Raw genomic sequence first — 27041 nt, forward strand, 5'->3', positions numbered from 1 at the left:
CACTTTCAAACCCCCCCCCCCTTCTTCTGTAACCTTCCCCTCATGCAGCTGTAGTTCGCTGAATGCCCAGCCGTCTTTCGATGTTGAATGCCTAGAAGTAGGTCTGACTATGGCGGTATAGAAAAATAAAGTTATTATATTATAAGAAATTTCTGCTTTCCTCATCTCAATTCCTTCCATCCATCTGTCTGCCTTCTCTTTGCCTCTTCCATTTGCTCTGTTACTGTGCCTCTCCCTTCCATCTCTCCCTCCACCCCCCTCCCCCAATTGCTCTGGCACCCATCTTTCCTCCGCTCCCCCCCCCCTAGTCTGGCATCTCTATTTTCTTCCATGCAGCGTCTTCTTCCCACTGTCTCTCCACCTCCCCTTCGCGGCGCGTTTTAATCGAATTCAAAGGCGGCGCGCGCGCGTCTGCCGGAACGAAGCTTCGCCGTCGACGCAACCGGAAGTTGGTTCAGAGTAGAAGTTCCGTTCTGCGTGCTTGACGCCACTTCCTGTCTCCGAGGGAGACGGTCATCGCGGAAGAAAGGCTGTGGGACCGGTGGGGGGTGAGCTCAAGTATCCGTGAGAGGGGGAGACCGGTCCTTTGGGCTCTGAAGCTGGTGAATTGTCACTTAACCCTCCCTTGCCTCAGGTACCTGTATAATATCACGTGTAAACCGCTTTAATTGTACTCACTGGCGATTTATCAAGTCACATTCCCTTCCTTACTATGGTTTAGTCTGTGTGTGTGACAGAAAACGTATCAAGAGAGTACGAATAGTTCTAGCTGTTTATGTTAGAGAATGAGTGAGTGACAGACAGACAGACAGAGAGAGTGTCTGGAAGTATATCCTAGTGCAGGGGTCTCAAAGTCCCTCCTTGAGGGCCGCAATCCAGTTGGGTTTTCAGGATTTCCGCAATGAATATGCATGAGATCTATGTGCATGCACTGCTTTCAATGTATATTCATTGGGGAAATCCTGAAAACCCAACTGGATTGTGGCCCTCTTTGAGATCCCTGTCCTAGTGTGTGTTTACCTTGAGTGAGTGGGTGCTTTGCTTCTGCCTGGTCTCTCCTGCTTTGTTTGAGCTGACACTTTCTCCTGTCACTTCCTTTAGTTACTTGGGGTCTTTATTGACTCCCAGTTACAGTAGAATTCCAGTTAACTGGCCTACAACCAACCCAAAAAAATTGTCTCCTACACTCCTGACCCAACAACCCCCCTCTCCCTCTCTCCAGCCCCAGCAGGGCCTCTCCTCTTCCACGTTACTTCCGACGCGGCAGAGAAAAGGCCCTGCTGGGGCTGGCCACAAGCAGCCTGTTTACAGCGCTGCCTCTGCTGACCGGCCACCACTGGTGCTTTGGGGGAGCCACAAATAAGATATACTCTCTCTACAGGGTGAGGGGGGGTCCATCAGAGGCTAGACTCATGCGGAGGGAAGGATGGCAAACCCTGGGGGGGAGGGAAGAGGAGGATGCTGGACCTGTACGGTGGAGGAGAGGGATGCTAGACCTATAAGTGGAGGTGGGGAGAGGAAGGGACATGGATGCTGGACCTGCAGGGTGAAGGGAAGGGGAGATGGATGAATGCTGGACCCATAAGGGGGGTGGGGGAGAAAGTGATCCAAACTAGAAAGGAAAGTGGGAAGGCCTGTTTTTATAGTAGTAATTCTCGAGCAAACAGCAACTGCATTTATCTGGCATCTACCAATCCACATGAGTGCCGGTTAACTGATAGTCTTCTCTATTGTTTCAACAACAGTTATCCAATGTGGTAAAAACAGGGCTTCATGTGCTACAGAAACTCCATTCTATGCATATCTATGTTGATTTCATTATGTTCCATATTCTTATTCATGCTTTTTTTGATTTCACATCTGGATTACTGTGTTTCTGTTTACACTGGTATAGCAGATTTCCAATTCAAGCATCTTCAAACCTTGCATAATTCATCTGCAAGACTTATCACATACACAGTTTTCATCATGTCACTCCACTGTTTCTCCATTGTCATTGGCTTCAGTTATCTGTCAGGGGCTATAAAAATCCAAGAGGGGTAAATCCAGTATATCGCCTGTTGGTTAAAGACAGTCTTCTGTGCAGTGTCAGCTTGCGCATATATTCAATTAGCTGGATTTTTGGTGTTTATACATGTATATGCCTATAGAATTATTCCCTCAGTTTGTACTTGAGACTGCATCATTTATAAGATTCTGTTCGGTATTTATTTTCAATGTTCCTCTGCAAAAGTGTAATTTAATGTGAATGCCAATATTATTGATTGTTTTGTCTTTATGCCTTAATTTAGTTTAGTTTATTTTGTTTGATATCTCGCTGTTTAGACAATCTGTCACAGCAGATTACAAAAAAAAAAAAATAAGATTGCCTTCGTTTTTTGGATGGCCCACTACACTAAAAATATCCTCTTAATGAATGTGGATGAACATGGGGAAATGAGGGCACCGCAAGTAGATTCTGTTGGATTGACCTCGGGGTTCTCAATGGAGAATATAGAATGATGTAACAAGCCAATAATGTAAGGACCCCAAAATGTAAACGTTTATATATCAAGCGGATTATCTTAAGAGATCATGTGATTTATCGATAACCAGTGCTCTTCTTTTCTTCTTGCTTATCTAAGAATTGGGCAGAAATCTTTCCAGTTGTCAATACTTTGGTACTGACAAATTTCTGTAGTATTTGGACAAGACAGCAGAGAGAATTTAGCTATTTATGACATTTCAGTCTATTCGAAACTTAATTCTTCATATTTTTTCCACTGATGGACTATTTCAGAACTCAAGATTTAGCCTCAGGACAGATCCAAAGGTGTTGCATAGTCTGTCAGAGGTCTCATGTTTGGTAATTACCCCTAGTTTGCCATCCCAATTCACAGTAACCTAGTACATGATAGCAGATTGCCCAACCAGTCTACTCAGCTGAGATTGGCTCTTGACTTGCTCACTTGGGTGCAGAGGTGATTTAAAGACTTCCAAGTGGTCCATCTTACCATTGCAGGAAGCTGTTGAGTCTCACTGATATCTGTACTAAGATTTTCAAGTCATAGGGTATTCCTGCATGACCATGATTTTTTAATGTGTTTTGACTGTACAGAATGAGGGGCATTTTTGATAGGAAGTCTTATTTGGATGTTTTGGAAAAAAAAGGTCCAGAGATCTTTTATTTTTGAAAATGACCTATGTAGACATTTTGGTCCTTAGGACGTCTATTTTTTTTGGGCCATTTTCAAAAATAAAAACATCCACATGAAAAATGCACAAAAGCAAGTTTTGCAGCCATACCAACTACCTTTTCTGATCACAAAAGGGGAATCCTGATCAGCTGAGCCAGTTTTGGGGAGTCCTGCCAGCTCAGGTGATGGGGGATTCCCCTGCCAGAATCAGCTGAACTGGCAGGGAAATCCGATTGCTCTCTTCCTATTTCCTTCACACTCACCGATCCCCCCAGCCTCTTACAGAGAGATCCCCGGCCTATACCCCTCCCCCCAATATCCCCTGACATTCCCTTGTACCTTTCCTCAGAACAATCAGCAGGAGGGATGGCCACTCCTTCCTGCTGCTGGGCCCCATTGAACCACAGCACCCTTCAAATCTCTAGCACTAAACCATGTCATCCCCATACAACCAGTAGAAGCACAAGTAATATTTAAGTTCTCGTGTATTTGCTTTAAGCTGGTTTGGGGATTGGCCCCTACCTACCTTCTATCTTATTTCGTGCTATACAGCCTATGAGGATAGCCAGGAATTGCAATTTATTTGACTTCCCAAAGATCACTGGCTGTAGATACAGGTCTTTTTTGGATAGGATGCTTGCATTTCAAGCAAGTAAACAACAGTCCTGGTTGGGTAATTATATTAGTGGAGCCATGCTGTCTTATGGCGCATTTTGAAAAGAAATTAAGACTGTACTATTTGATAAATTCATTTCTTAACTGAAGTTTTATTCATAACAAAAATTTTACATTGTCTATACTCTAGATAACATGTTGTACTTTTACTACTAATATTTTTTATTTCGCTGATTGTCCAGTTCTCTTCTGTGTAAACTGCCTAGAAATCGTTTAAATGTGGCGGTATAGAAGAATAAAGTTATCTTGCTGGCCACTATCATGGATACGGGCATGGAATATCTTTTTTTTTTCTCTATTAGCTGCAGCCGTTGGCATTTTAGAAAACACACCGACGTCCGCAGCTCAATACTGACTTAAGATGTGTTGTAGTAAAAGCTATAATGGCTCCCACTGCTATGCAATGAGACACTTGAGTCTTCAACAAATTCAGAAAATTATTTCTTTTATCTTGGCATTAGCAGAATATTTGCCATATGCTTTTGGATTGGTGTTAATGTGGTTAGTGTAATGGAACTATTTCTTCTTCTACAGGCATGGAGGGATCCAGATCTTCTAGCTCCACCATGCAGGTGAGTTTTGTATGCCAAAGATGCAGCCAGCCACTGAAGCTGGACCCTTCCTTCAAAATCCTAGACAAAGTTACCATCCAAGAGCTGACAGGTAAGGCAAGTGGATCTTTGGGAGATATGCGTTTTTGTTTCCCTAATAACTTTTGTTTGTCCTGTGCATACCAAATGTTCAAGACATGTTGAGTGATGGGGAGAGTGACAAGAGGATCATGACAACATGGTTTAAACAGACTTTAAGGTGTGGCCTTTTGTATAAAATGAGATCTGAAAGGCCCTAGATCTAAAAACTATTCTTAGATCTAGGGCCTTTCAGATCTCATTACATTGTAACCCTTGAGAAGCTTACATACCACTGACTGAATAATAATAATGTTCAAGCTGTTGATCTGAAGAAAGTTGTCTAGGTTATATTTGGCTATATATGGTAAATCAAAATCTCTCTCGGATCATAAGTCGGGAACCTTGAAATACCTCCCGAGAGAGGTGGTGGAGAGTAAAACTGTGACCGAGTTCAAAGAAGCGTGGGATGAACACAGAGGATCTAGAATCAGAAAATAATATTAAAAATTGAACTAAGGCCAGTACTGGGCATTCTTGCACGGTCTGTGTCTGTATATGGCCATTTGGTGGAGGATGGGCTGGGGATGGCTTCAATGGCTGGGAGGGTGTAGATGGGTTGGAGTAGGTTTTAACAGAGATTTCGGCAGTAGGAACCCAAGCACAGTACAGGGTAAAGCTTTGGATTCTTGCCCAGAAATAGCTAAGAAGAAAAAAATAAAAAATTTTATGTTCAATATATTTTATTGGTCAAAAAAAAACAGAATACAAGAACAATATAAAACAATCACACTGACCAAACTTTTTCTTTTATCATCAACCTTCCCCCCCACCCCACCCCCACCCACCCACTCAAATAAAATAAAAGAAAATACAAAGAGGCAGGAAAATAAAAACTAAAAACATAGGACAGGAAACAAACCCAAACACATTCAAATATTCAGTACATGGCTTCGTGCATACCCGGTTAGAGATACCCAAAAGGGCTCCCAAATAAACTGTAAAGAACGGCCCTGAACAGAGTCCATATCCGATATATTCAAGCGTTCCATCTTTAGTTGAGAAATCATCAAAGAACGCCACTTCGCCAAATTGGGCAGAGTAGCATCCATCCAATGAACCAAAATCAACTTTTTCCCCAACAATAATGCACGTTTCAAAAATAAACGAATACCCTTTGGTATAGGATGCGTCAACAAAGAAGTAGAAAATAACATCTTTGGATGAGGCAAGCATCTCGTATTCCACAAACGTGAGATATGTTTATGAAGAATGGTCCAAAATCTCAGCACCCTAGGACAAGCATAAAACATATGTCCCAAAGTAGCATTTACCCCCCCACATTTAGGACAACAAGAGTCCAGACGTATTGCCACACGATAAGCCCTAGCTGGAGACATATAAGTACGCATCAGTAGTTTATATTGCATTTCAACCATAGGAATTGAAGCCCAAGGTTGTTTTAAAGATTTCAAAAAGGACCTCAATAACGCCCCCTCAATAGGAATAAAAATTTTTAAATTGAATCAGGTTGGGCAGACTGGATGGACCATTCGGGTCTTTATCTGCCGTCATCTACTATGTATGTTACTATCAAGATTCAATACTCTGATCCCCTACTCCAAGCGACCTTCAAGAGCTGCTTCTGTCATTTGCAACAACTATTCTGCCTCTATTTACATTGGGAAGGCAAGTCTTGACTTGGTCAAGAATGGATTCTTGTAATTTACCCTCACAGGTCTGACTACAAAGGGTCTACACCAGCTTCAACTGATTCAGAATACTATAGCGAGGTTGTAATAATAGGTTGTAAGCGACGTGACCGCATCATATTTATTGAAAAACTTAATTACCTACCAATACAATTCAGGGCAAAATTTAAAACTGTTTGATCTTCAAGATCCTCAATGGAAATGGGTCAAAAGTACTGAAACAGGATGGGGGGAGGGTGTTCTATGGTTTGAATATTAAATAAGGTATATTAGAATGAGGTTTATGATAGGTTATATTGAATTTAAAGAATGTAATTAATTAAGGGGGAGGGGGATAAATTCTGATATTAAATTTAATAGAATATTAAGTGTTGTATTGGAGTTTGAAATGATATTACACTTAAATGAATAAAGAATTGGAAAAAAAAATAAGAAACAGGATCTCCCTCTACACCTTCCAAGTTTATTAGGGACTTTATATCCCGCTTAATCAGATAACATGTCTAAGCAACTTACAAAACTATTAGTGGGATGGGAAGTGCTAAATTGTAACTGAACTTGTGAGGGGTGGGGGTCAGAAAGAAGAAAAGTAGGGGGGAGATAAGAATTGGAAATGTAGTAGAGTACACCTTCATGGAGACAGAGAAGCATCCTGTTACGTAAGCAGCTTGGAGACGTTCAGCTATAAACATCTTGGAAGATAAATGTTTTAAGGTCTGTTTTAAATGTAGTTAAAGAAGTTTGGAGCGTGTGACAAGATGGGGAGAGCATTCTAAATCTGGTCCTTTAACAGCCAAAGTAGAACAATGGATGGTTTCTGAAAGTAGGTCACAGAAAGATGGGCTGATTAGACGATTTTGGAATGAGGATCAGAATGTTCTGGGTGGGTAGTGGGAGGTAAGAAGTCTAGCTAGATAGTGAGGGGTATCAGCTGTATGAATTTTAAAGACGAGCAATATGATTTTGTAAGTGGTTCTGTGTGAAATAGGGAGCCAGTAAGCAGATTTTAATAACGGTGTGACATGATTACGTATATTTGCGGTGACCTGTGATAAGTTTTATTGCAGTATTTTGAAGTAGTCGAAGATGTTTTAATGTCCTTACATTGAGAATTACAGTAGTCAAGAGTTGTAATAATAATGAACTAGGACATTGAGTGCCGATGATAAAAGAAGGCTTTATCAAGTGGATCATACACATTTTGTAAATAGTATGCTGGAAAATTGAAGAGTAGATTGATTGAGTGAGTGTTGTGTAGAGAAGCAATAAAAAAACTTACCCCCTCCTTTACTGACGTGTCGTGAGGGTTTTAGCGGCGGTAACTGCTCTGACGCTCATATGAGCGTCAGAGCAGTTATGCCGCTGTCAGCGCTAAAACACACGCGACGCATTAGTAAAGGAAGGGGTTAGTGTTGATAGGAATTTTAATGAGTATAAATTATTATCATTTAAATATCTTTTTTTTATATGAGGATTGATAAGATTTTGGAATTTGGGGAGAGGGGCGGACTTAAGGATATTCACAGTATTTGTATCCTTTTGTTTTTAGCTCCTTTGGTTTCTACAGCGCATGTTAAACCAGGAGAGACCAATGAAGAAGAAATCGGTTCAATTGAGGTAAAGTTTTCATTTGTTTGGGGGGTTTTGTTGTTTTATTTCAGAGACCTAGCAGAAAAGATGGCGCTTCTATTCCATGGTCCAGGCTTAAGCAGCTGCTAAAGGTGTCAGATTTTGAAGGCACCAAATTTATAGACCCTAGAAGCCTGTTTTTATTTCAGACCATGTGCATGCGCTGCTTCAGAGAGGAGCTACTGGACACGATGTTCCTCTTTAAGCTCTTCAGTCTTTAGGATCTCTGACGAACTTCCCTTTCCTCCTGATCTCTGGGGTTTGCTGTTTAATTTTGCTATGATACAAAGATCTTACATCCAGTTCTGTCCTAACTGCAGCAAATATTTGTCTTTCTTCTCCCCTCTCCTCTCATGTTTTCAAATGGGTGAAAAACTGCACCCCTCTTCCCTCCCTCCTGTTTTCCCCCAAATTGATTGATAAGTATAAATGCTCATTTTCAGCTGAGTCTCAAATTCTGATTGCTCTGCTGCACCCATTTATTATGTTCAGCTGTATAAGAAAACTTACTCCTGGTGGATTTCTCTACAAAAATTATAGAGCAGAACTAAGCCAAATTTTCAAACATTTTGCACAGAATCCCCCCATCCTTAGGCCTGAAATTTCTTCCTATTTCCCTCTTCAAGCTTCACTCTTCCCCATCCTCCCCAATGGGACACTCGCATTCTTTGCCCCTTCCCCCTTTTATTGTACTCCTGGAGCTGGCGCTCTCCCTGCATAGCAGGAGGAGGAAGAAGTGAAAGCTGCACATTGCCTTCTCTGCTGGGTTAGATCAGATTGTTATGTGAATTGTGGAGGTCCCTTGATTCACACAAGCAATTGAGTCTAAGCTAGCAAAGGAGGCATGCACATGATCTGAAGTAAGTTGAAGCAGGCCTCTAGGGCCTAGGTAGGGTTGCCAGACGTCCGGGGGTCCAGATGGCTTTTCAAAACCCGGCACTTTATCTGGGTTTTGAAAAGCTTCTATCAAATAGCCGTTGGGCAGGAGGGCATGTGTGGATGCCACGCGATGATGTCACGCACTCCACATCCACGCATGCGTGAGTGCCCTCCTGCCCGACAAGAGCAGGCAGCAGGAGGTGGGGCTAGGGTGGGATTGGTGGCGTGATGGTGGTGGGGATGGATGGAACTGGGCGGGCCTGGGGGCGGATCTAGGGGGGGTCCAGATTTTCCAAATGGAAAATCTGGTAACCCTAGGCCTAGGGATTTAGCACCTTCAAAATTTGGCACCCAAAGCAGCTGCATAGAAGCAGCATCTTTTCTTCTCCTCCTCTTATTCCTGCAAACAGGATTCTGCAGGACGGAGGAATTCTGCGCTGCACACAGAATTTCCCCCAGGAGTGTAAACTTAGGATTGTAGCAGAGAAGCTTCAGTTTATACTTATCAATCTATTTGGGGAATGGACAATTTCCTGGAGGAAAGGTCCATTGTCTGTTGTTGAGAAAGACATGGGACAAGCCACTGCTTGCCCTGGATTGGTAGTATGGAATCTTGCTACTCTTTGGGATTATGGAATGTTGCTACTATGTTAGATTCCAGAATGCTGCTGTTCTTTGAGATTCTGTGTGGAATGTTGCTACTCTTTGGGTTTTGACCAGGTACTAGTGACCTGGGTTGGCCAACATGAGAATGGGCTACTGGGCTTGATGGACCTTTGGTCTGACCTAGTAAGGCTATTCTTATGTTCTTAGTGCCAATTCACTGTTTTTCTTAATTTTTTAAAGGAAGCATTTACAGAAAATAGACAGGATGGCGTATCCAGAAGATACATTCCTCCAGCTAGGTAGGTTTTTTTTTCCTTTCATTTTCACTGATATGCCTCAAATTATAAGATCAAAAGATAGAGTTGTCTATTCATTACATGTATTTGGTTCATTAATATGCCTTTAAAACCCTTTGTATGTGGTTTAAATTATTTAATGCATATTTCTAGTGCAATAGGTGCCAGTCTGGACAGTAGAATATTCTCTTCATGCTCGCAAGCTATGCAGAAGGAATCCATTCCAGGTTTTCAACTCCTCCTTCTCCAGAGAGCTCAGCTGTCCCTTTCAGTTTTTCCTTTTGTACACGAGCCAGAAAGTATTTTTCTGATTTGCTCTGTGTATTTCTTTATTATTTTTGGTATTTTTCACGGTTTTTTTGTGACTATCAGTGCACCAGAGCTCCCCAATGAGGGGGAAAGCTCTGACTGAATGGAGAAGAAGCAGACTTGGGTCTGCAACCATCAGGTTAATCCTTGTGAACTTGTTTGGCCAGTCTGCAGAAAACTTCGGAGCTCGGGGTCCTTATCCCTAGTAGCTTAGCTCGCTTACTGAATCGCAGGGGCTGGAGTGCAAGTTGTTAGGCACCTACAGTGGGGCTTTTCAGGGTGCTTGCTGTGATTTTGCCCCTTCCTTCGCTTGTGCGGTTTTGTGGGGGTCGAGGATCAATCTGACTTTGGTCCAGTTGGCAGCCTGAAGATGTCAGCATTTGGAGGGCTGGCTGACTGAGGCAGGGATTCTTCTCCCAGATTTAGCTACATCTTAGAGCTGAGGCAGGCTGCAGTCAAATGTCACAGTGAGTAAGGCTATTGCAGTCTATGAGCAAAATTGGGGGTTACGAGAAACCTAGTTTTGAAGGTTTCTGTCACATCTGGGTTCCCCATCTCTAAAGCCCTGCTTTCAGAGTTTTTTAATTGTCGTTTTTTTAGCTGTGTTTTGTGCTAAAACACTGCCGTGGCAACCATCTTGGATTTCCCAACTTTTTTAAAAAAAGTTCTCCAGATCATCTTGTTTACCTCAAAACTGGCAGGGATGACGTCCTCGGGCTTTTATCCCTAATTCATGCCGGATTTGCACTGGTTGGATGCCAGAAGAGTGCCCTTGTGCCACATGCTGCGCAGCACATGAAGGGGGCGGGAGTTCTGGGCTTAGCCTCTTCTTTGGTTTCTAGGGCTGAGGTTTACAAGGAGAAAATCTCTTCCAGAGCCCAAGAACAGCAGCATGCTTAAACGTAAGAGTGTGGAAGATGTGGAGCCCAAGTAAAGGGGACTCTACCTAGTAAAGCCTTTTCTCCTGAATTTGTTAATTTGATATGGAGAGCTTATTTGGATAGATGATCCCATCTCATTTGAAGTCTAGTAGCAAGCCAGAGGTCACACAAAGGGGCTCGGTCCTCCAGGGTTTATTAATATCATTGGCAAAGGCTGACCAGGATCCTTTATGACATACTCGGAACATAAGAATTGCCCTACTGGGCAGACCGAAGGTCCATCAAGCCCAGTATCCTGTTTCCAAAGGTGGCCAACCCAGGTCCTAGAAGAAAGTAGTGGATTTCCCCAAGCCATCTCAATAATAGACTATGGACTTCTCTTTTAGGAAATTATCTAAGCCTTTTTAAAACCCTGTTAAGCTAACTGATTTCACCACATTCTCTGGCAACGAATTCCAGAGCTTAATTATACATTATGTGAAGAAATATTTTCTCCGGTGTGTTTTAAATCTACTACTTAGTAGCTTCATTGCATGCCCCCTAGTCCTAGTATTTTTGGAAAAGAGTGAACAAGCGATTCACATCTACCCTTCCCACGCCACTCAGTATTTTATAGATATCTATCATATCACCCCTGAGCCATCTCTTCTCCAAGCTGAAGAGCCCTAGCTGCTTTCCATTTCTAGACCGCAATACCTTTCAGTTCAATGCAGTTTACAAGAAGAGAAGAGGAACTGTACAATAGCAATCTACAAAACTCTCTAAAAACAATTCTTTTTCATGAAAATCTAACAATAACTAAGACCATGAATTTCCTAAAAATCTAGCAAATAAAGTTGATTTCAATGATTTTCTGAAATGCAGGTAAGATGATAACGAGAACAATGTTCGAAGTTAGTCATCCCAACTAGCTTCCTGGAAAGCAAGTGATCGTTGTAAAAACTTCTTGTAAACACAGCCTCGTACCGAAGGGAATACAAATAATGAAGTAGCCCGTAGCGGATGGACTATATTGAAAAAACTACATTGATCCACTAAGTACCCAGGGACAGGACCCTGAAGAACTCTATAACAGAGAGACCCAAATTTAAACAATACTCTGGCTTCAAAAGGGAGCCAATGAAGCTCTTTATAGTACTAAGTGAGGTGATCAGATTTCTTTGGATTGTAAATCAAGCTAACGGCCGCATTCTGGATTTTGCATAGTGTGTATAGATTTTTACACTGACCAGCAAGATGGACTGAGTTGCTATAATCCAAAGTGCTAAGCACTAGTGATTGAACCCACAATCGAAATGAGACAGGATTAAAATAAGATCTAATCGCACACAATTTCCATAAAATGAAAAAGCAACACAGTTTTCAGTCTGTTTATGCTTCTCCAAGCTGATTCTTGGATGCCTGTCAGTCATTGAGGGCTAGGAAGAATTTGTATATGTGTTTCAATTTATTGGGGAGTAATTTCTGAGCTCCTTTGAAACCTGTGCTGGTGGTTAATGGTACTGTTTAGGTACCTTTGAGCAGAACAATTTGTTTACACCTGTTGCTACAGGTGCCTCTACTTCATGTTTGTTGGGTGGCTCTACGTGCTTGGGTACAACCTGAAGGTGGAGCTGGAGAGCCCAGTGAAGTATAACAGAGGCAGAGTGAAAAATCCAGAGTGGATTCCTTCTACAGCAGCACACGACTATAGGGAAATAACCCTACTGTCTAGAATGCCTCACCTATCTACTGGAAAAGAGCTTACTAGGGTAAGTATATAATCTCTTTTTCAAGGCTCAGGTATGCATGTCTTCTACTATGCATATGATATCCTATTAGTTAATCTCCTCTGTTCTGACTTGTCTAAACTCAATATGAATCTCTCTAAGACTGTCTACTGGTTTAAGGAAAATCAGCTTATTTTGAATCCATTCAGAACTGTTGCATGTTGGATCACAGGTAACTCCTGTCCTCCATGACTCAATTCTACTTTGGATGGTACTCAGATTATTATTGTCTCATATTTCAGATAGCGATCTTGAGCAAGAACTTTCATTCCTTCATCATGCTGCTTCAGTAGCTAAAGCATGCTTTATTTCCCTTTACCAATTTAGAACTGTTTGTCTATTCCTTAATCTTTCAAGTTTAATAGTTTCTTGATATACCGTCTATCATACATATCTAAACGGTTTACAATAAAGTTAATAGAATAAAAAGATAAAAACCACACTATTAAAATTGAGGGGATTTCACAGACTGAGCTTAACTAACATGAAATGCAGAGGGAAAGGGAAAAAGGAGTTCATAGTTACTTTGAGATAGAAATTCGAAAAGGGGAGGGAGAGGGGAAAACACAATAGGTTGGGAGTGATTTGTCATCCTCGGGTGAAATGTTCATTGGGTGATGGATTGCCCTCCTGAAGAAACTAAAACTAGTAAAGGATACCGGAAAGTTCAAGAAAGGGATAAAGACCATCCTCTTCAGACTACTTTAGCCAATAAAACAACATAGAGAAGACAGTTGGCTAGTTTCCCCCCCCCTCCAATTAGGAACACAATAGGGTTAACATGATAGGGATACCCAGAATTGCAGAGGATATGATAGATAAAGCCCAGAAGCCCAGTTAACTAGACTTTGTGGAAGTTAGTATTTCCAAGATAAACATAGAACACAATACAGATATTATGCATGCAAAGAAATAGGAGTAGTATGAAAATAGTACACGACTCCATTTAGTGTATGTGCTATATGTGCTTGTGCTTATATACAGTAAAACCTTGGTTTGCAAGCATAATTTGTTCCAGAAGCCTGCTTGTAATTCAAAGCACTCATATATCAAAGTGGAAACTCAGATGATTCGTTCCATAACCCAAAAACTTTAATACAAAGCACACCGAAAACATACTTGTAATCCAAAACAGTCGTATATCAAAGCGAATTTCCCCATAAGAAATAATGGAAACTCATACAACCCAAAACCTATACGTACTCATATTGCAAGACTTTGCTCGTTTAGAACAGTCACGACACTCTTGCAGCATCAGAGAGAGAAGAACCATTGGCTCAGTTGTGATGTGTGTATACTGTATGTACTTGTATTGCAAGACATTGCGTGTATATCAAGTTAAAATTTAATAAAATGTTTTGCTTTTCTTGCAAAACACTTGGAATTCAAGGTTTTACTGTATAATAGAGAATGACACGGTGCCAAAATTCATCACCGTTCCCGTCCCCGCGGATAACCGCGGGAAATAATCCCATGTCATTTTCTAGTGTCTATTTCAACCTCAGTCCTTCTACCCCAGCATTCTTCAAAGCAAAGCTTGTGGGTCACTGGTTGTGCCCAATTATACTCTGATTCTTCCCTCTCTCCTTAAAGAATGACATGAAGATGGTTTCCCGTGGGGAAGGGAACGGTGATGAATTTTGTCACCGTGTCATTCTCTACTGTATAAGCAGGTAGATTGATCATGGCAAGAACAGGTGCAAAAAAAAGGGGTGATTCATTATGATTGTAAACCATCTCAGAAAATGCTAACTGTCTAGACCAGGGGTGTCAAAGTCCCTCCTCGAGGGCCGCAATCCAGTCGGGTTTTCAGGATTTCCCCAATGAATATGCATGAGATCTATTGGCATACAATGAAAGCAGTGCATGCAAATAGATCTCATGCATATTCATTGGGGAAATCCTGAAAATCCAACTGGATTGCGGTCCTTGAGGAGGGACTTTGACACCCCCTAGTCTAGAACATCTTTACAGAAGCTCCTGCATTGATAATGGTTTAATTATTTCAGTGCTGAAAACCTTCCTAGCATGCTAACTCAGAATTGTAACACCTTTTATAGAAGCTCATTTATTGTAACACCATTACACAAGCTCATGTAAACCGCTCTGAATTGACTTCCTAGTCATTAGTAGCGGTATAGAAGCTGAAAATAAAAATGTAATCTTACCTTTTTGAGAGCTTTTAACATGAAGACCACAGAGGCTGCAAGTCTCTGTTTTTAGGTTATGTTACTATAAGTTTCTAATGTGAACGTCTGTGGAACTATTCCCTCTTTCTTTACTTGTTTACTCTTCCCATATTCTATACTTTACTGGCCATTTACTGGTGTTCTTTTCCAATTTGTTTTTAATTTTCTATTGTACCCCGCTCTGTTATTACCTTAGAAAGGGCGGTATGCCAAATAAAGTTAACCATAAACTGTATAAGTGAAATATTTCTGTTTCCTCTAAGTTAGACGAGGGATTTGTTGATTTCCAGTTTTACTCGTGTAAGATGCTGTCATTCAAAATGCTAATTTGTTTTTAAAGAATGTTATCTACAGAAAGTGCAAACAGTTTTACCTTGATCGGAGAAGCCTCTGATGGGGGAACCATGGAGAACCTTAGTAGAAGATTGAAGGCAAGTCTCTCCCGTCAGTGAATACTAAGTGAAATCTATGGTTCTGACTCTAAGGGGGCTCAGATGTAATGGCTCTTAAAAAAAAACCCCGAAATCCCTATGATCTGATTTCTTGGTCATACTGTTGATGTGGTAGCTAGGCTAGACAGAGGTTATGGTCAATTACTAAAGATGACCATTGGATGGGCACATGAGAGAGGCTGTTTGATCATTATCAGCTTTCATATTCTATTTAAACTCCTCTGTTGTTGAGGGGGCGAGATGGGTTCTGATAGGCCTGCAAGCCTGGGATACTGGTGCTTCACTAACCTTATAAAAACAAATAGTTAATACTTTTTCCAATGCAATAGGTGAGACATTCTAGACAGATGGGTTTCATGCTCATGGCCGCATGCGATCTGCAGAAGGAATCCTCTCCGGATTTCTTCTCTGTGCCTCTGTTGTACTTCACTGGGCTTCTTAACTCCACCTACAGTTTTTCCCTGCTAGCAGGAGTGTGTTTCGATGCCTGATTCTGGAGACTAATATTCTCCTTATGAACTCATATTTTGGACCCTCTCAAGACGCTTCAAGGATATAAAAGAAGAAAGATGAGAGGGTTCAAAGAACACATATTTAGTGATTGATATCTTATTATGCATTTACAGGGATATCTCAGATAGAATGTCCCTCCCAGTTTCAAAATAAAAAATTGACATTATCTTCTCTGCGTGTCTCGAGACACATTCTGTATTTTAGACCCCCAAAATTTCTTATGTCTGTTTTTGAAAAATAATTTCAAAATTCAGATTTTATCTGGCAAAAGTGTCACAGAAGCTACTAGCGTTGAAGGTTTAGCTGCCTCTGTCTAGCCTCACCAGGGCTCCCTTTGAGCTCCTTTGGTATGCTTCCCTCTTGGACTTGACGATGAAGACCATGTTTCTGGTCGCTATTAACTCAGCGCGGCATGTCCCTAAACTCCAGGCTCTTTCTTGTAGGGAACCATTTCTCCACATCTCAGAGACTGGGATTTCCCTATGTACAGTTCCTTCCTTCCTGCCGAAAGTGATTTTAGCTTTCCATGTTAATCGGGAAGTGCGTTTGCCTGTTTTTCAGCTTACTGGTTCCAGGGCACAAGATCGCCTTTTGAAGAAGCTTGATGTGTGCAGAGTGCTTCTTTGTTACCTGGATGACTTTTTGGGGGTCTGCTTTTGTATGTCCCACCTGTCTCGCCTATTGCACTGGAAAAAGAGATTATGTACTTACCCTGGTAAGCTCTTTTCCAGTAGATAAGTGAGGCATTCTAGACTCCTGCCCTATCCTTCCAGCACCTGTCCACTGTCTCAATCTATTTATGCTTCGCCAAGTTGGATGCCTGTCAGCCCTTGGGGGCTGGGAAGAATACTGTATATATGTTACTTTTTTCTGTGGGAGTAGTTTCTGAGCTCCTTTGAGGCCTTTGTTGGCTGTTTGCAGTTGATGATCTAATGTTACTTCTTGAACAGAATGGTTGTTGCTGAACTTGGTTGCCATAGGTGTCTCTACTTCTTGATGCTTGGGTACTAACTTTAGGTGGAACTAAGGAGCCCAGTGAAGTACAACAGAGGTACAGAGAAAAAATTTGAAGTGAATTCCTTCTGTAGATGGCATGGGGACACAACCCATCTGTCTAGAATGTCTCACCTATCTACTGGAAAAGAGCTTACCAGGGTAAGTACATAATCTCTTTTTAAAATATACGCTTAGTTTCTGAACTGCAGTAAAACATTTCTGGGCTCTTGCCATCAGGATAATTAGTGACAAGATTGTGCAATACAGTTGGGATCGGTATCAGTTTGAGACTTTTCTTGCCTCTTTGATTTTATTATATAATTACATTAAATAGGTAAGAGAATTGGAAAAGTATTTATTTACTTTATTATAACTCATTCTACAGTTCTAGGCAGTTCATAAGATTACCTATATAAATTTAAAAACAAACAAGTTATGTATAAAGCATGACTGAGTGCATGGAAGGGGTGGGGCAATTTGGATATTTCTGGAATATGCAGCACTCATATTTCATATGCTGATAACAGCGTGTTTTTTGTTAGGTCACTGGTGATCTTTTTGACATTATGTCGGGTCAGACTGACGTGGACCATCCTCTCTGTGAGGAATGCACCGACACTCTTTTGGACCAGTTGGATACGCAACTCAACATCACTGAGAATGAATGTCAGAACTACAAGTAAGTAAAGATTTTGAACTAGAAAAGAGAAATTAAATGACCTTATCTGGTAGACCAGTCCATATGAGTGTGTTATGCCTCAATCAGAGATGGATGTTTTCAGTGACGACATTGCCAATATAAGAAGTGATATAGCCGGAATCTTGGAGACAACCTGACTCCCATGGGCACCATCTGTGGCCTTGTGGTTGAGTCCCTTGGCCATTGTTGTCTCACAGGGATTGGTCCTTAGAGCTTTCCCTGATTAGATCCTGGATGGTCCTGGACACTCTGCATCCCAAAGCTGCTGCCAATGAACTTGCTCAATAAGATATGACTGCAAAGGTTGTACAGGGCCTCTGCCAGTGGGAGTGAAGTTGCCTGGATATCAGGAGAGTTCTTTTTTTTTTACAAATCTTTATTCATTTTGCATCATATAACAAGTGTAACAATAAATAACAGTTAAAATTGAATACAACACTTGTAACTTTATCTTGAGGTTGGATCACCTATTTGTCTTGATCAGTGCATGCTTTCGGAGTAGACCAGCCTCTAAAGCTTCTATTTCCTGATGGATCCTTGGCGTACATTGGCTGTGGAAAGCAGCTGCCATTTGACGTGAAAGCTCACTCTACCAGAAGTGTAATTGATCCAGTGGAAAAGACAAATTCTCCACCAGAAATTTTTTAATGGAGAGAGTGCTTGCTATAAAGCAAGGGAATTATAATAATTTTAAAAAGATTTGGGGGCCATTGATTACATATTCTAATGATTAGACACCTTAAACACCTTTTTATTGTATAAGAGTATAATTAGTGTGGGATTAGGGATGTATGCTATGTGTTTTAATTGGTTTATTCCTAATGGATGGGATGGGTGAGGGAGGGGTTCTTTTCTATACTTTTGATAATAATAGATAAGACTGTCAAGTGATTTGTAAGAATTCTATGATTGAATATTATACACTTGTAAGATGGGAAAATGAATAAAGATTAAAAAAAAAAAGAGAGAGATCAATCGGTAACATTGAAGAAATTTTTGGAAAGTTCAATACTCTTAAGTTAAGGCGTCGATTGTAATTTTCAATCATTTCTATCTTACGTGAAAGAACAATCTGGTCTTTGATTATAGTGGTAATAGCATTTTTCAAAGGAATAGTCTCAAGAGCCTACCTTTTCTAAACATTCTTGTCATAACCATTTAGAATTGATTTTCTTATTAATAGTAATGTGAAAATTTTTTTTCTCTTGTTTTTTTTACATAAGGGACTATGACTGTATTGCTTTAACAAGTTGTATTACTTGTGAATAATATAATAATGAATAAAAATAACGGGGGGAAAAAAAAGAAATTGAATTGAAATGTATTAAACTATTTTCTGCAGACAGTGTTTGGAAATTTTAGAACAAATGAATGAAGAAAACAAGGAGAAGCTGCAAGCAGAGCTAGAAGAACTTGCAAATGAGGAGAAGAGGTTGATCCAGGAACTCGAAGATGTGGAAAAGAGCCGCAAACAAGTCGCTGAAGATTTTGAAAAGGTTAGGGAAGAAGCGGAGAGATTGGCTCAGGAGGAAACTCAGTAAGTTGCCTATATATGAAGCATTCTGAACAGTAATGCCATTATATCAGTTTGCAAGTTTGAAATCACTTTGATTGGTTACCGTATATACTTGAATATAAAAAGAGATTTTTGGGCCAAAATAATGGCCCAAAAATTAGGATCTCAGTTTATATTCGAGCCACCACCTGACCATTGGCATGGCTGTCCTCTTCTTCCTTCTCCACTTAACCTCTGATGACCTCCAAAGCTTTGCATTGCCATATGCTGCCCCCCCCCCGATGTATACCAGCACTGCTGTCTATTATAGAAGCCCCTCCCCAATGAATATAGCACCGCTATCTTACTAATCCACCCCCTCTCTAGCCAGCAGCTTACCAGTTGGTGCAGAAGAAAGCTGCTTCCAATGCACAGAAGAAATCCGCAACCACCGATGGCGTTTACAGATCCGATGCAGGGCCTTAAGCACTTGCACATGCTCAAGGCCTGCCGATTCCCTCCCCCTCCAAGAATCTCGGAGAAGGCGGGAGCCAGCGGGCTTTAAGCATGTGCAATTGCTCAAGGCCCCAATCTAAATCCCCTAAAAGCAATAATTTTTTGGATTGACTTTTCTTACTCTTCCTTTGTGGGTGCTTTTTTCTTCATGAGTTACCTTCACTGGTTCCAGTTCCTTTTCAGTTTTCATGAGCACTGCAAAGCTCTAATGGAACAAAAGAATTCTGCAAATGCAACTGTGAGGGTGGATGTTTCTGTGTCACATGTCGCAGTCTACCTGACCCTACTGTGATCCATTTATTCCTTGATTGCATTACTCTTTGAGGCAGTGGTGGTAAATTGGTATGATTCTGTGGAGTGATGGAAGCTGCTTTGATTGCATCCAGTTCCTGCTTAAGATTACTAAGTTCCTCCTTAATACTAGAAAGCTGAAGACAGATGGAGCAAGCCCTAAGTGTCCAGATGGTGCGCTACAATGACTGAATAAAAGTCATCTGGGAAGTGACTGATATATAGCCAACAATACTTATCAGTAACAAACCAGGGATGGGTGAGACAATTAGTCCATAATTCAGCAGAGAACCAAGCAGATAAGAGGAAGACAGGCAAAAATATCTGAAAAAGTTAAGATAGGCTGGTCATGTAGTCAGGAAAGCAAAGATGCAAATGGAAGAAAAACTAGCTGACACGGTAAAACGGGGAGACGAGACATTTTTTAGAGATATCTGCTGTCATTTATAATGTTACTATGTAATTTTTCTATACAATTTACAGCCATCTTTGCCACGCACATCAATACCTGTGCTAGAACCCTCTGAAAATTCTGCGCACATTAACGGGCGCACTATTCTGGGGCTAATAGCTATTAAAGCCGATGTTAGGTTTTGAGCATCAGCCCCTGAGTTCCACCTAATGCTTTTTGCTTAAAACAACTTTTACTTGATAACACCCCTCTTGACTAGGTCTATCTAGAGGTTACCTCATAAGAACATAAGAATAGTCATACTGGGTCAGACCAAAGGTCCATCTAGCCCAGTATCCTGTTTCCAACAGTGGCCAACCAGGTCACAAGTACCTGGTAGAATCCCAAACAGTAGCAACATGCCATGTTACCGATCCCAGGGCAAGCAGTGGCTTTCCCCATGTCTGTCTCAATAGCAAACTATGGGCTTTTCCTCTAGGATCTTGTCCAAACCCTTTATTTCAAACCAAGATACAGTAACCATTGTTACTACATCCTCTGGCAACGAGTTTCAGAAAGAAAAAATATTTCCTCCTATTTGTTTTAAAAGTATTTCCAGGTAACTTCATTGAATGTCTCCTTGTCTTTGTAATTTTTGAAAGAGTGAAAAATCGATTTTACTCGCTCTACACCACTTTGGACTTTGTAGACCTGGATCATATTCCCCCTCAGCCTTCTCTTTTCCAAGCTGAAGAGTCCTAACTTCTTTAGCCTTTCCTCATATAAGAGGAGTTCCATGTCCTTTATCATTTGGTCGCTCATCTTTGAACCTTTTCTAATTCTGCTATATCTTTTTTTGAGATACGGCAACTACTACTACTAGTAACCACTTATATAGCACTGAAAGGTGTATATAGCACTGTACATTTTGACATTTATAGACGGACCCTGCTCGGAAGAGGATGCAAAACCCAAGCTGAAAGGAGTTAAGAGCTGAAAGCACTCTTGAAAAGGTGGACTTTGAACTGGACATCCCAAACAAATGAAACTGGAAATCCAATGTTCTTGACACTTTTTATTCAGTTAATCCTTAAAATACAATGTCCACATTTGTCATTGGACCCAACACGGGCTGTGTTTCTGCAAAACATGCCTTCCTCAGGGATCCTATGGTATTAATTTTTGAGAAGGGTGGAAGGGTGTGGCTCCACCTCTCCGTTTGTCTGAGGCTTTTCTTTCGCTTAAGTAATAAGCTAGCTTTCTTGGCTTGTGTGGTGCTTTTGTTTTGAAGTGATATTTTGAATCTTTGTACTATACTTCCCTCCATTCCTCTCTGTTTTTTTGTGGTTGTATAAAGACAAAGTGACATACATAGATGGCAAGCATGTGAGAGAAGGGTAATGTGTACCTACTGAGGTACTGAATACACAACCTTTTGCAAATGTGGAATATCATAAATGGCTTGGCAGACCTTAAAAGAGCAAAGAGAGTTTTTAGATTCCATCAGAATATTCATATTACATCTTCTCAAAGATTAACACCATAGGATCCCTGAGGAAGGCGTGTTTTACCGAAACATGGCGCGTGTTGGGTCCTTCAATGACAAATGTGGACATTGTATTTTTAAGGATTAACTGATAAAAGAAGCATCAAGAACGTTGGATTTCCACAGTTTCGTTTGTTTGGGTTGTCCTTTTTCTCCTGTGGAAATCTGGGTCTTCTCTTCTTGTTGGGGCTTTGAACTGGGCCTTGAACACTGTCAACCAGAACTGAGCACAATACTCAAGGTGCGGTCACACCATGCAGCAGTACAGAGGCATTGTGATAATTTTGATCTTTATTTACCATCTCTTTCCTAATAGTTCCTATCATCCTGTTTGCTTTTTTGACTGCCGCCACTGCCACATACTGGGGGAGGTGTCTACAATGACACCTATATCTTTTTCTTGAGTGGACCCTAACATCTAGTAACTATGATTTGGATTTTTCTTCCCCATGTGCCCACATTAAATATCATCTGTCATTTGGATACCCAGTCTTCCAATTTCCTAAGGTCCTCCTGCAACATTTCACAGTCTGTGTATGTTTTAACCACTTTGAATAATTTTGTCTCATCTGCAAATCTAATCATCTCACTTGTTCCAATTCCCAGATCATTTATAGATACGTTGAATAGCACTGGTCCCAATACAGAACCCTGCAGTACTCCCCATCCCTGTCTGTGCAAATAAGTGGAAAAAAGCAGGATTTGGATCCTGAGCTGCGTTCTTTTTTCTTGAAGGTCATTTAACTATTAGATATATTTGCTATCTGTGTTCGAAGCTTGTGCAGATGAGGACAGAGCTTTCAGGAATGGGACAGGGGCAGAGCTCACAGGGATGAGATAGGAATTGAGATTTCCTGTGGGGACAGGGAATATTTGTCCCCGTGTCATTCAATACGAATGTACAATGGGATCTGTTATCTGAAATTATTATGTGAAAAATGTGTGTGTGTTGCTTGGCTGTGGTTTGACTTCTAAACATAACTTATGTTGTGGAGTTGCTCCTTGAAATCCTTTAGGTACCAGAAGGAGTACAGCGAGTTCAAGAGGCAGCAGCTAGAACTGGATGACGAGCTAAAGAGTGTTGACAACCAGATGCGCTATGCACAGATCCAGCTGGACAACCTGAAGAAAACAAACGTTTTCAATGCTACATTCCACATTTGGTAAGACATTCCATGCTTTAATATTGTTGATGCTGCTGGTGGTGAAATCTAGGGGATCTTATTGGAAAGTAGGAAAGTGAAAATTTATTGTAGAGAGGGCAAGGTGAGACTGTTAAGAATAATGAATTAAACATGCAGAGAAAACAAACCCACACTGAGCCAAAGAACAGGAGCAGGGATGATAAATCTCTTTAGGTTATCCTGTCAATGAGAGCGAAAAGTCAGATTTCTTCAAATAACAACAAGCTTTTATTTATTCTGACTGGAGTTGCCATTCAACAGATTACATTCAATTGGAAAAATCAGAACAGATTAAATTACAGTTTCTGGTGGAGTTCTGTATGTCAAATATATATAAAATGGAAAGAACATTAGCAATACAGAGAGGATATTTTGGTAAATTTCAAGAGGTTTGGGGACCATTAACAAACTTTTGTAATGAGAAATAAACATTTTCCCATAATAAGATAATTGAAATGAGGGGATGGGAATGGGTGGGTGGGATGGTATTTTTTTAATATGTTATTAAATCATATAATGTATAATATAATATATGAATATTTTTGATGTATTAGGGATAGAAAGGGTGGTTAAATTTCATGATTTTCAGATGATATTATAGCAAATCAAGTGATGTTTTACAATTCAAATGTTATTTCCTGTTACACTTGATGTAAGTTATAAAAACGAATAAAAAAAATGTAAATAAAAAAAGGTTATCCTGGCAACTCGCAGAGAGTTTTTTTTGTGCTTTATTTTGAGGGTAAAGTCATCTTGAGCCTTGAACTTTAAAAATATATGTTTTGCTACAGGCACAGCGGGCAGTTTGGTACTATTAATAACTTCCGACTAGGCCGCCTTCCCAGTGTCCCTGTGGAATGGAATGAAATAAATGCTGCCTGGGGACAGACTGTGTTATTATTGCATGCACTGGCAAACAAGATGGGCCTGAAATTTCAGAGGTTAGAGACCCAATGTATTACAGTTACTGTTGGGATTGATCAAAATATGCATATCCGCATAATTTTATGTAACCATTTTAATACTTTTTCCCCCCTTTAAGATATCGGCTTGTCCCATATGGAAACCATTCATATTTGGAGTCCCTCACCGATAAGTCAAAGGTAGGTTATTCACAAGCTTTCATTCGGAATAGTAAACAACTCCAGACTGTGCTTAAATGTTCTATTCATTTCTTGAAAAGATATTGGCTAATTTCATTTCGTAGCTCAAGGTGAGATAAAGTATTTTTGTCTCCAGAAAGCTTACAATCTAAGGGATGCTTTTATTAGCCAGCATTAACCTGCAAGTTTATGCAAGGCCTCGAGCTCTGACGGAGAATGTCTTCAGCTGGTAGGGATTGAGCATCGACACAGACTGAAACCAGCAGTTTTGGCTCTGGCTGAAACCCAGTCTGCAGCTGAAATCTACAGCTTTGTTTCAGCTGGAACCAAAACTGTGGTCCCATCGCTATTGCTGCTGCAGACCAGTTTCCCCCACCCCCTCTTCTGGGCCACCCACCACTCTGTCCTCCCCAGGCCTAATTTGTAAAGGCTTTGGTAGTCTAATGGTGTCTTTGGGCTCCTTCCCTTGTGATGAAAAAATGGTAGCAGTGATTTCCTGCGCAAAGCTGTTGCAGGAGGTTGCAGCTGCCATTTTGGAATTGGTAATAGCCTGAGCAGGAGCAAGTTGCTGCTTCTTGAGTCATATTCAATTCCAAAATGGTGGCTGCCATTTTTTCAGAGCAGAGGACAGGGGCAAGAGCAATTTGTGATGCTCCTCCCTTAAAGACACCAATAGACCACCAGGGCCTTTACATGGTAGACCAGAGGAGGGTCTACCAAGGTGGATGGAGGGCAGAATAGTGGGTGGCGAGGGGTAGGGGTTAGCTAGCAGGGGGCAGGGCTACAGTTTTGGGTTGCCACCAAAAAATGCACAGGCATTTTGGGCAGCAACCCAAACCCAGATTTCAGGTTGGTTTCAATGCCAAATTCTGGCTACACTGCTGGCCTCCACTTGTGACAAAGTGGGTTGAATTCCGTAGCAGTTGTTGACATCTGGTCCTACTAGGTAGCTTTGCTATGACATGCTCATGTCCGACATCTGCCTGCTCTCTTGTAGTGGCTCCAATGCAGATTCTAAGTATTGATCCTTAATTACAAACATTGACTTTGACACAGTACTCAATGTTCTAGTCAAGCTAGTGCATATACCAAAAAACATTTTACTCCTGATGCAATGAGCTAGTGGCATAAATTACCATGATATTAAACTGTTTGTTTTCAGAAAAAAAAACAAAAACCATACGGTGCCATAGTACTATGCAACTATTTGCTGCATCACAAGTCAAATGTTTCCTTTTTTGTCAGACTCCTCAACCCTCCCACCCTTGCAAAATTTTTTGGGTGACCCAGTGGACTCTAGATCACCTAATACTCCCAATTTACCCCCTTCCTTGGTCTACCACTGGAGTCTTTCTGGTGAGGGCCTCCCCAACCCAAAGGTGGTCAAAGAGGCTCTGACCAAAATTTCCTTAGCATCAGCAGCAGATGAATCCAGAGACTAGTGGGTTACATCCATCTACCAACAGGTGGCGATAGAACTTACTGTCGAAGTATGCCTTATTGAATGCCAAGCTTCCTGGTCTCCCAGTGTACTCTGTCTCCAGCAGGCCGATGGATGTATCTTTGCCAGCTTCTGGTCTTGGCTGCTTAGCTTCTGCTCTGGCCTAGTTCAGTTGAACTGAGGGGTGTTAGGCTGTGCAGTGCCAGCTTTAGGGGATGCGCCTGGTGGTCAACCTAGGTCCCTACCTCACTGTCCCTTTAGCTGTCCATGCAGTTTTTTCTCCTTTCCTGTTCACTTTAAAAAAAAAGAGGAAAATATTCTGCACATATTAGTGTTGTAGCATCTCCTGCTGCATACACTGTGAGGAGGACAGTCCCGGCTTCACCCAGGTGAGATTTGTAATCTCTGGGTTTGTCAGCAGCATTTTTCTGGGTGTCTGTTGCTTTAAATTTTTCTTCACTGTTGGCTCCTGGGGCAGTTCAGATATCAACTGTGCTATGGTGGCAGAGGTTTCTCAGCACTGTGTAAACGTTGGGCAGCATTGGGCTTGTGGTCATCCGGTTGCCCTGAAACTATTATTTATTTTAAAATTTATATAACAGCTGACAACTAGGCGGTTTATCATCACATACATAATACTCAAAAACAAAACATCAAATAACAGCACATACCATATTCTCTTAAAAATAAACCTGCTTCACCTCACAAAAATGCTGAAACAAAAAAATTCTTATGTGCAAATTTGGAGGGTGTTTGAATCGTGGTGTACTCGGTGTTCCATTTCTCCATTTCAATCGTCTCTTCCTCAATTACAGCCTTTCTACAGGATGGGCTTCCGAAGGGACTTGCTTACAATTCCCTGCGAGTACAAGTGGCAGCTCTGGCATGTTATAGAGCCTGATGTCACCTGATTTTTGAGAGGAGTTAATTGACTTAAAAACCTCCGTTTAGAAGACCTTGTTCAGATTGGAGCCTTAATCTTGTCCTGTGGCCACTAGCTGGGAATCTCATTTTTACTCATTACTACTTACCTCTGTTTCATATTTTCATTTTAAAAAGTTACTGAGGACTTATGTGTTTCAAAATTTCTTGGGATGGGTGGTTGATATGTTTAGTTATATTGATTACGATTTTGTAGCTCACTGTGTTTGTGCCGCTTTTCTTGCCCCTTGGTCAAAACCATGTAAGTCCTTGCTTTAAACAGTTCCATGAGCTGTTCTGCAGAACAATTCAATCTCTTTCTCACTACCACCTTCAAGCTCCACCAGGCATGAGGTAAAAAAAATGAACCTGAGGAGCCAGTGAAACTAATAAAAGAAAAGGTATGCATACCTGTAATAATCCTTGTGATCTAGCAGTGGGGAAGGGCAGGAGCTCTGTCCTACCATTAGACACCAAGTCCAGGGGATTCTTTTGGAGGTTGGGAGACCTTTATTTGGGGTGGGGGTGGGGGGGGTGGGAGTGTGTTCTGGGTGTAGAATGTCTCCTGCCAGAGGGGTTTGTGGGGGTCCCTAATTTTATGTACTATCCCCTCTAAGAAGGCTCCCTAGATCATTGGGCCACAGGAGAGCATTCTCTTGGGGAGAAAAATAACACAGCGTGCAAGATTGAACACAAACCATGTTATTATTTACCATAGGTGTTTCTAACCCCCACCCCAGAC

At 41.1% G+C, this 27041-nt stretch overlaps 1 protein-coding gene across 2 annotated transcripts in view; it reads left to right on the forward strand.

Annotated features, from left to right (window-relative positions):
* The first annotated feature begins 481 nt into the window (after nucleotides 1–481).
* Nucleotides 482–27041, forward strand: part of BECN1 (beclin 1) — a 33891-nt gene continuing 7331 nt past the window's right edge. For both annotated transcript variants that reach the window (XM_033918088.1, XM_033918089.1), the window contains exons 1-10: nucleotides 482–634; nucleotides 4386–4514; nucleotides 7742–7809; nucleotides 9547–9605; nucleotides 15091–15181; nucleotides 17254–17390; nucleotides 18754–18948; nucleotides 22667–22813; nucleotides 23626–23775; nucleotides 23877–23937. In XM_033918088.1, the coding sequence (XP_033773979.1) occupies nucleotides 4388–4514; nucleotides 7742–7809; nucleotides 9547–9605; nucleotides 15091–15181; nucleotides 17254–17390; nucleotides 18754–18948; nucleotides 22667–22813; nucleotides 23626–23775; nucleotides 23877–23937 (1035 nt within the window). In that variant the 5' untranslated portion in view covers nucleotides 482–634; nucleotides 4386–4387. The remainder of the gene's footprint in view (nucleotides 635–4385; nucleotides 4515–7741; nucleotides 7810–9546; nucleotides 9606–15090; nucleotides 15182–17253; nucleotides 17391–18753; nucleotides 18949–22666; nucleotides 22814–23625; nucleotides 23776–23876; nucleotides 23938–27041) is intronic.

This window comes from Geotrypetes seraphini, chromosome 13 (genome assembly GCF_902459505.1).
Source record: "Geotrypetes seraphini chromosome 13, aGeoSer1.1, whole genome shotgun sequence".
NCBI lineage: Eukaryota > Metazoa > Chordata > Amphibia > Gymnophiona > Dermophiidae > Geotrypetes > Geotrypetes seraphini.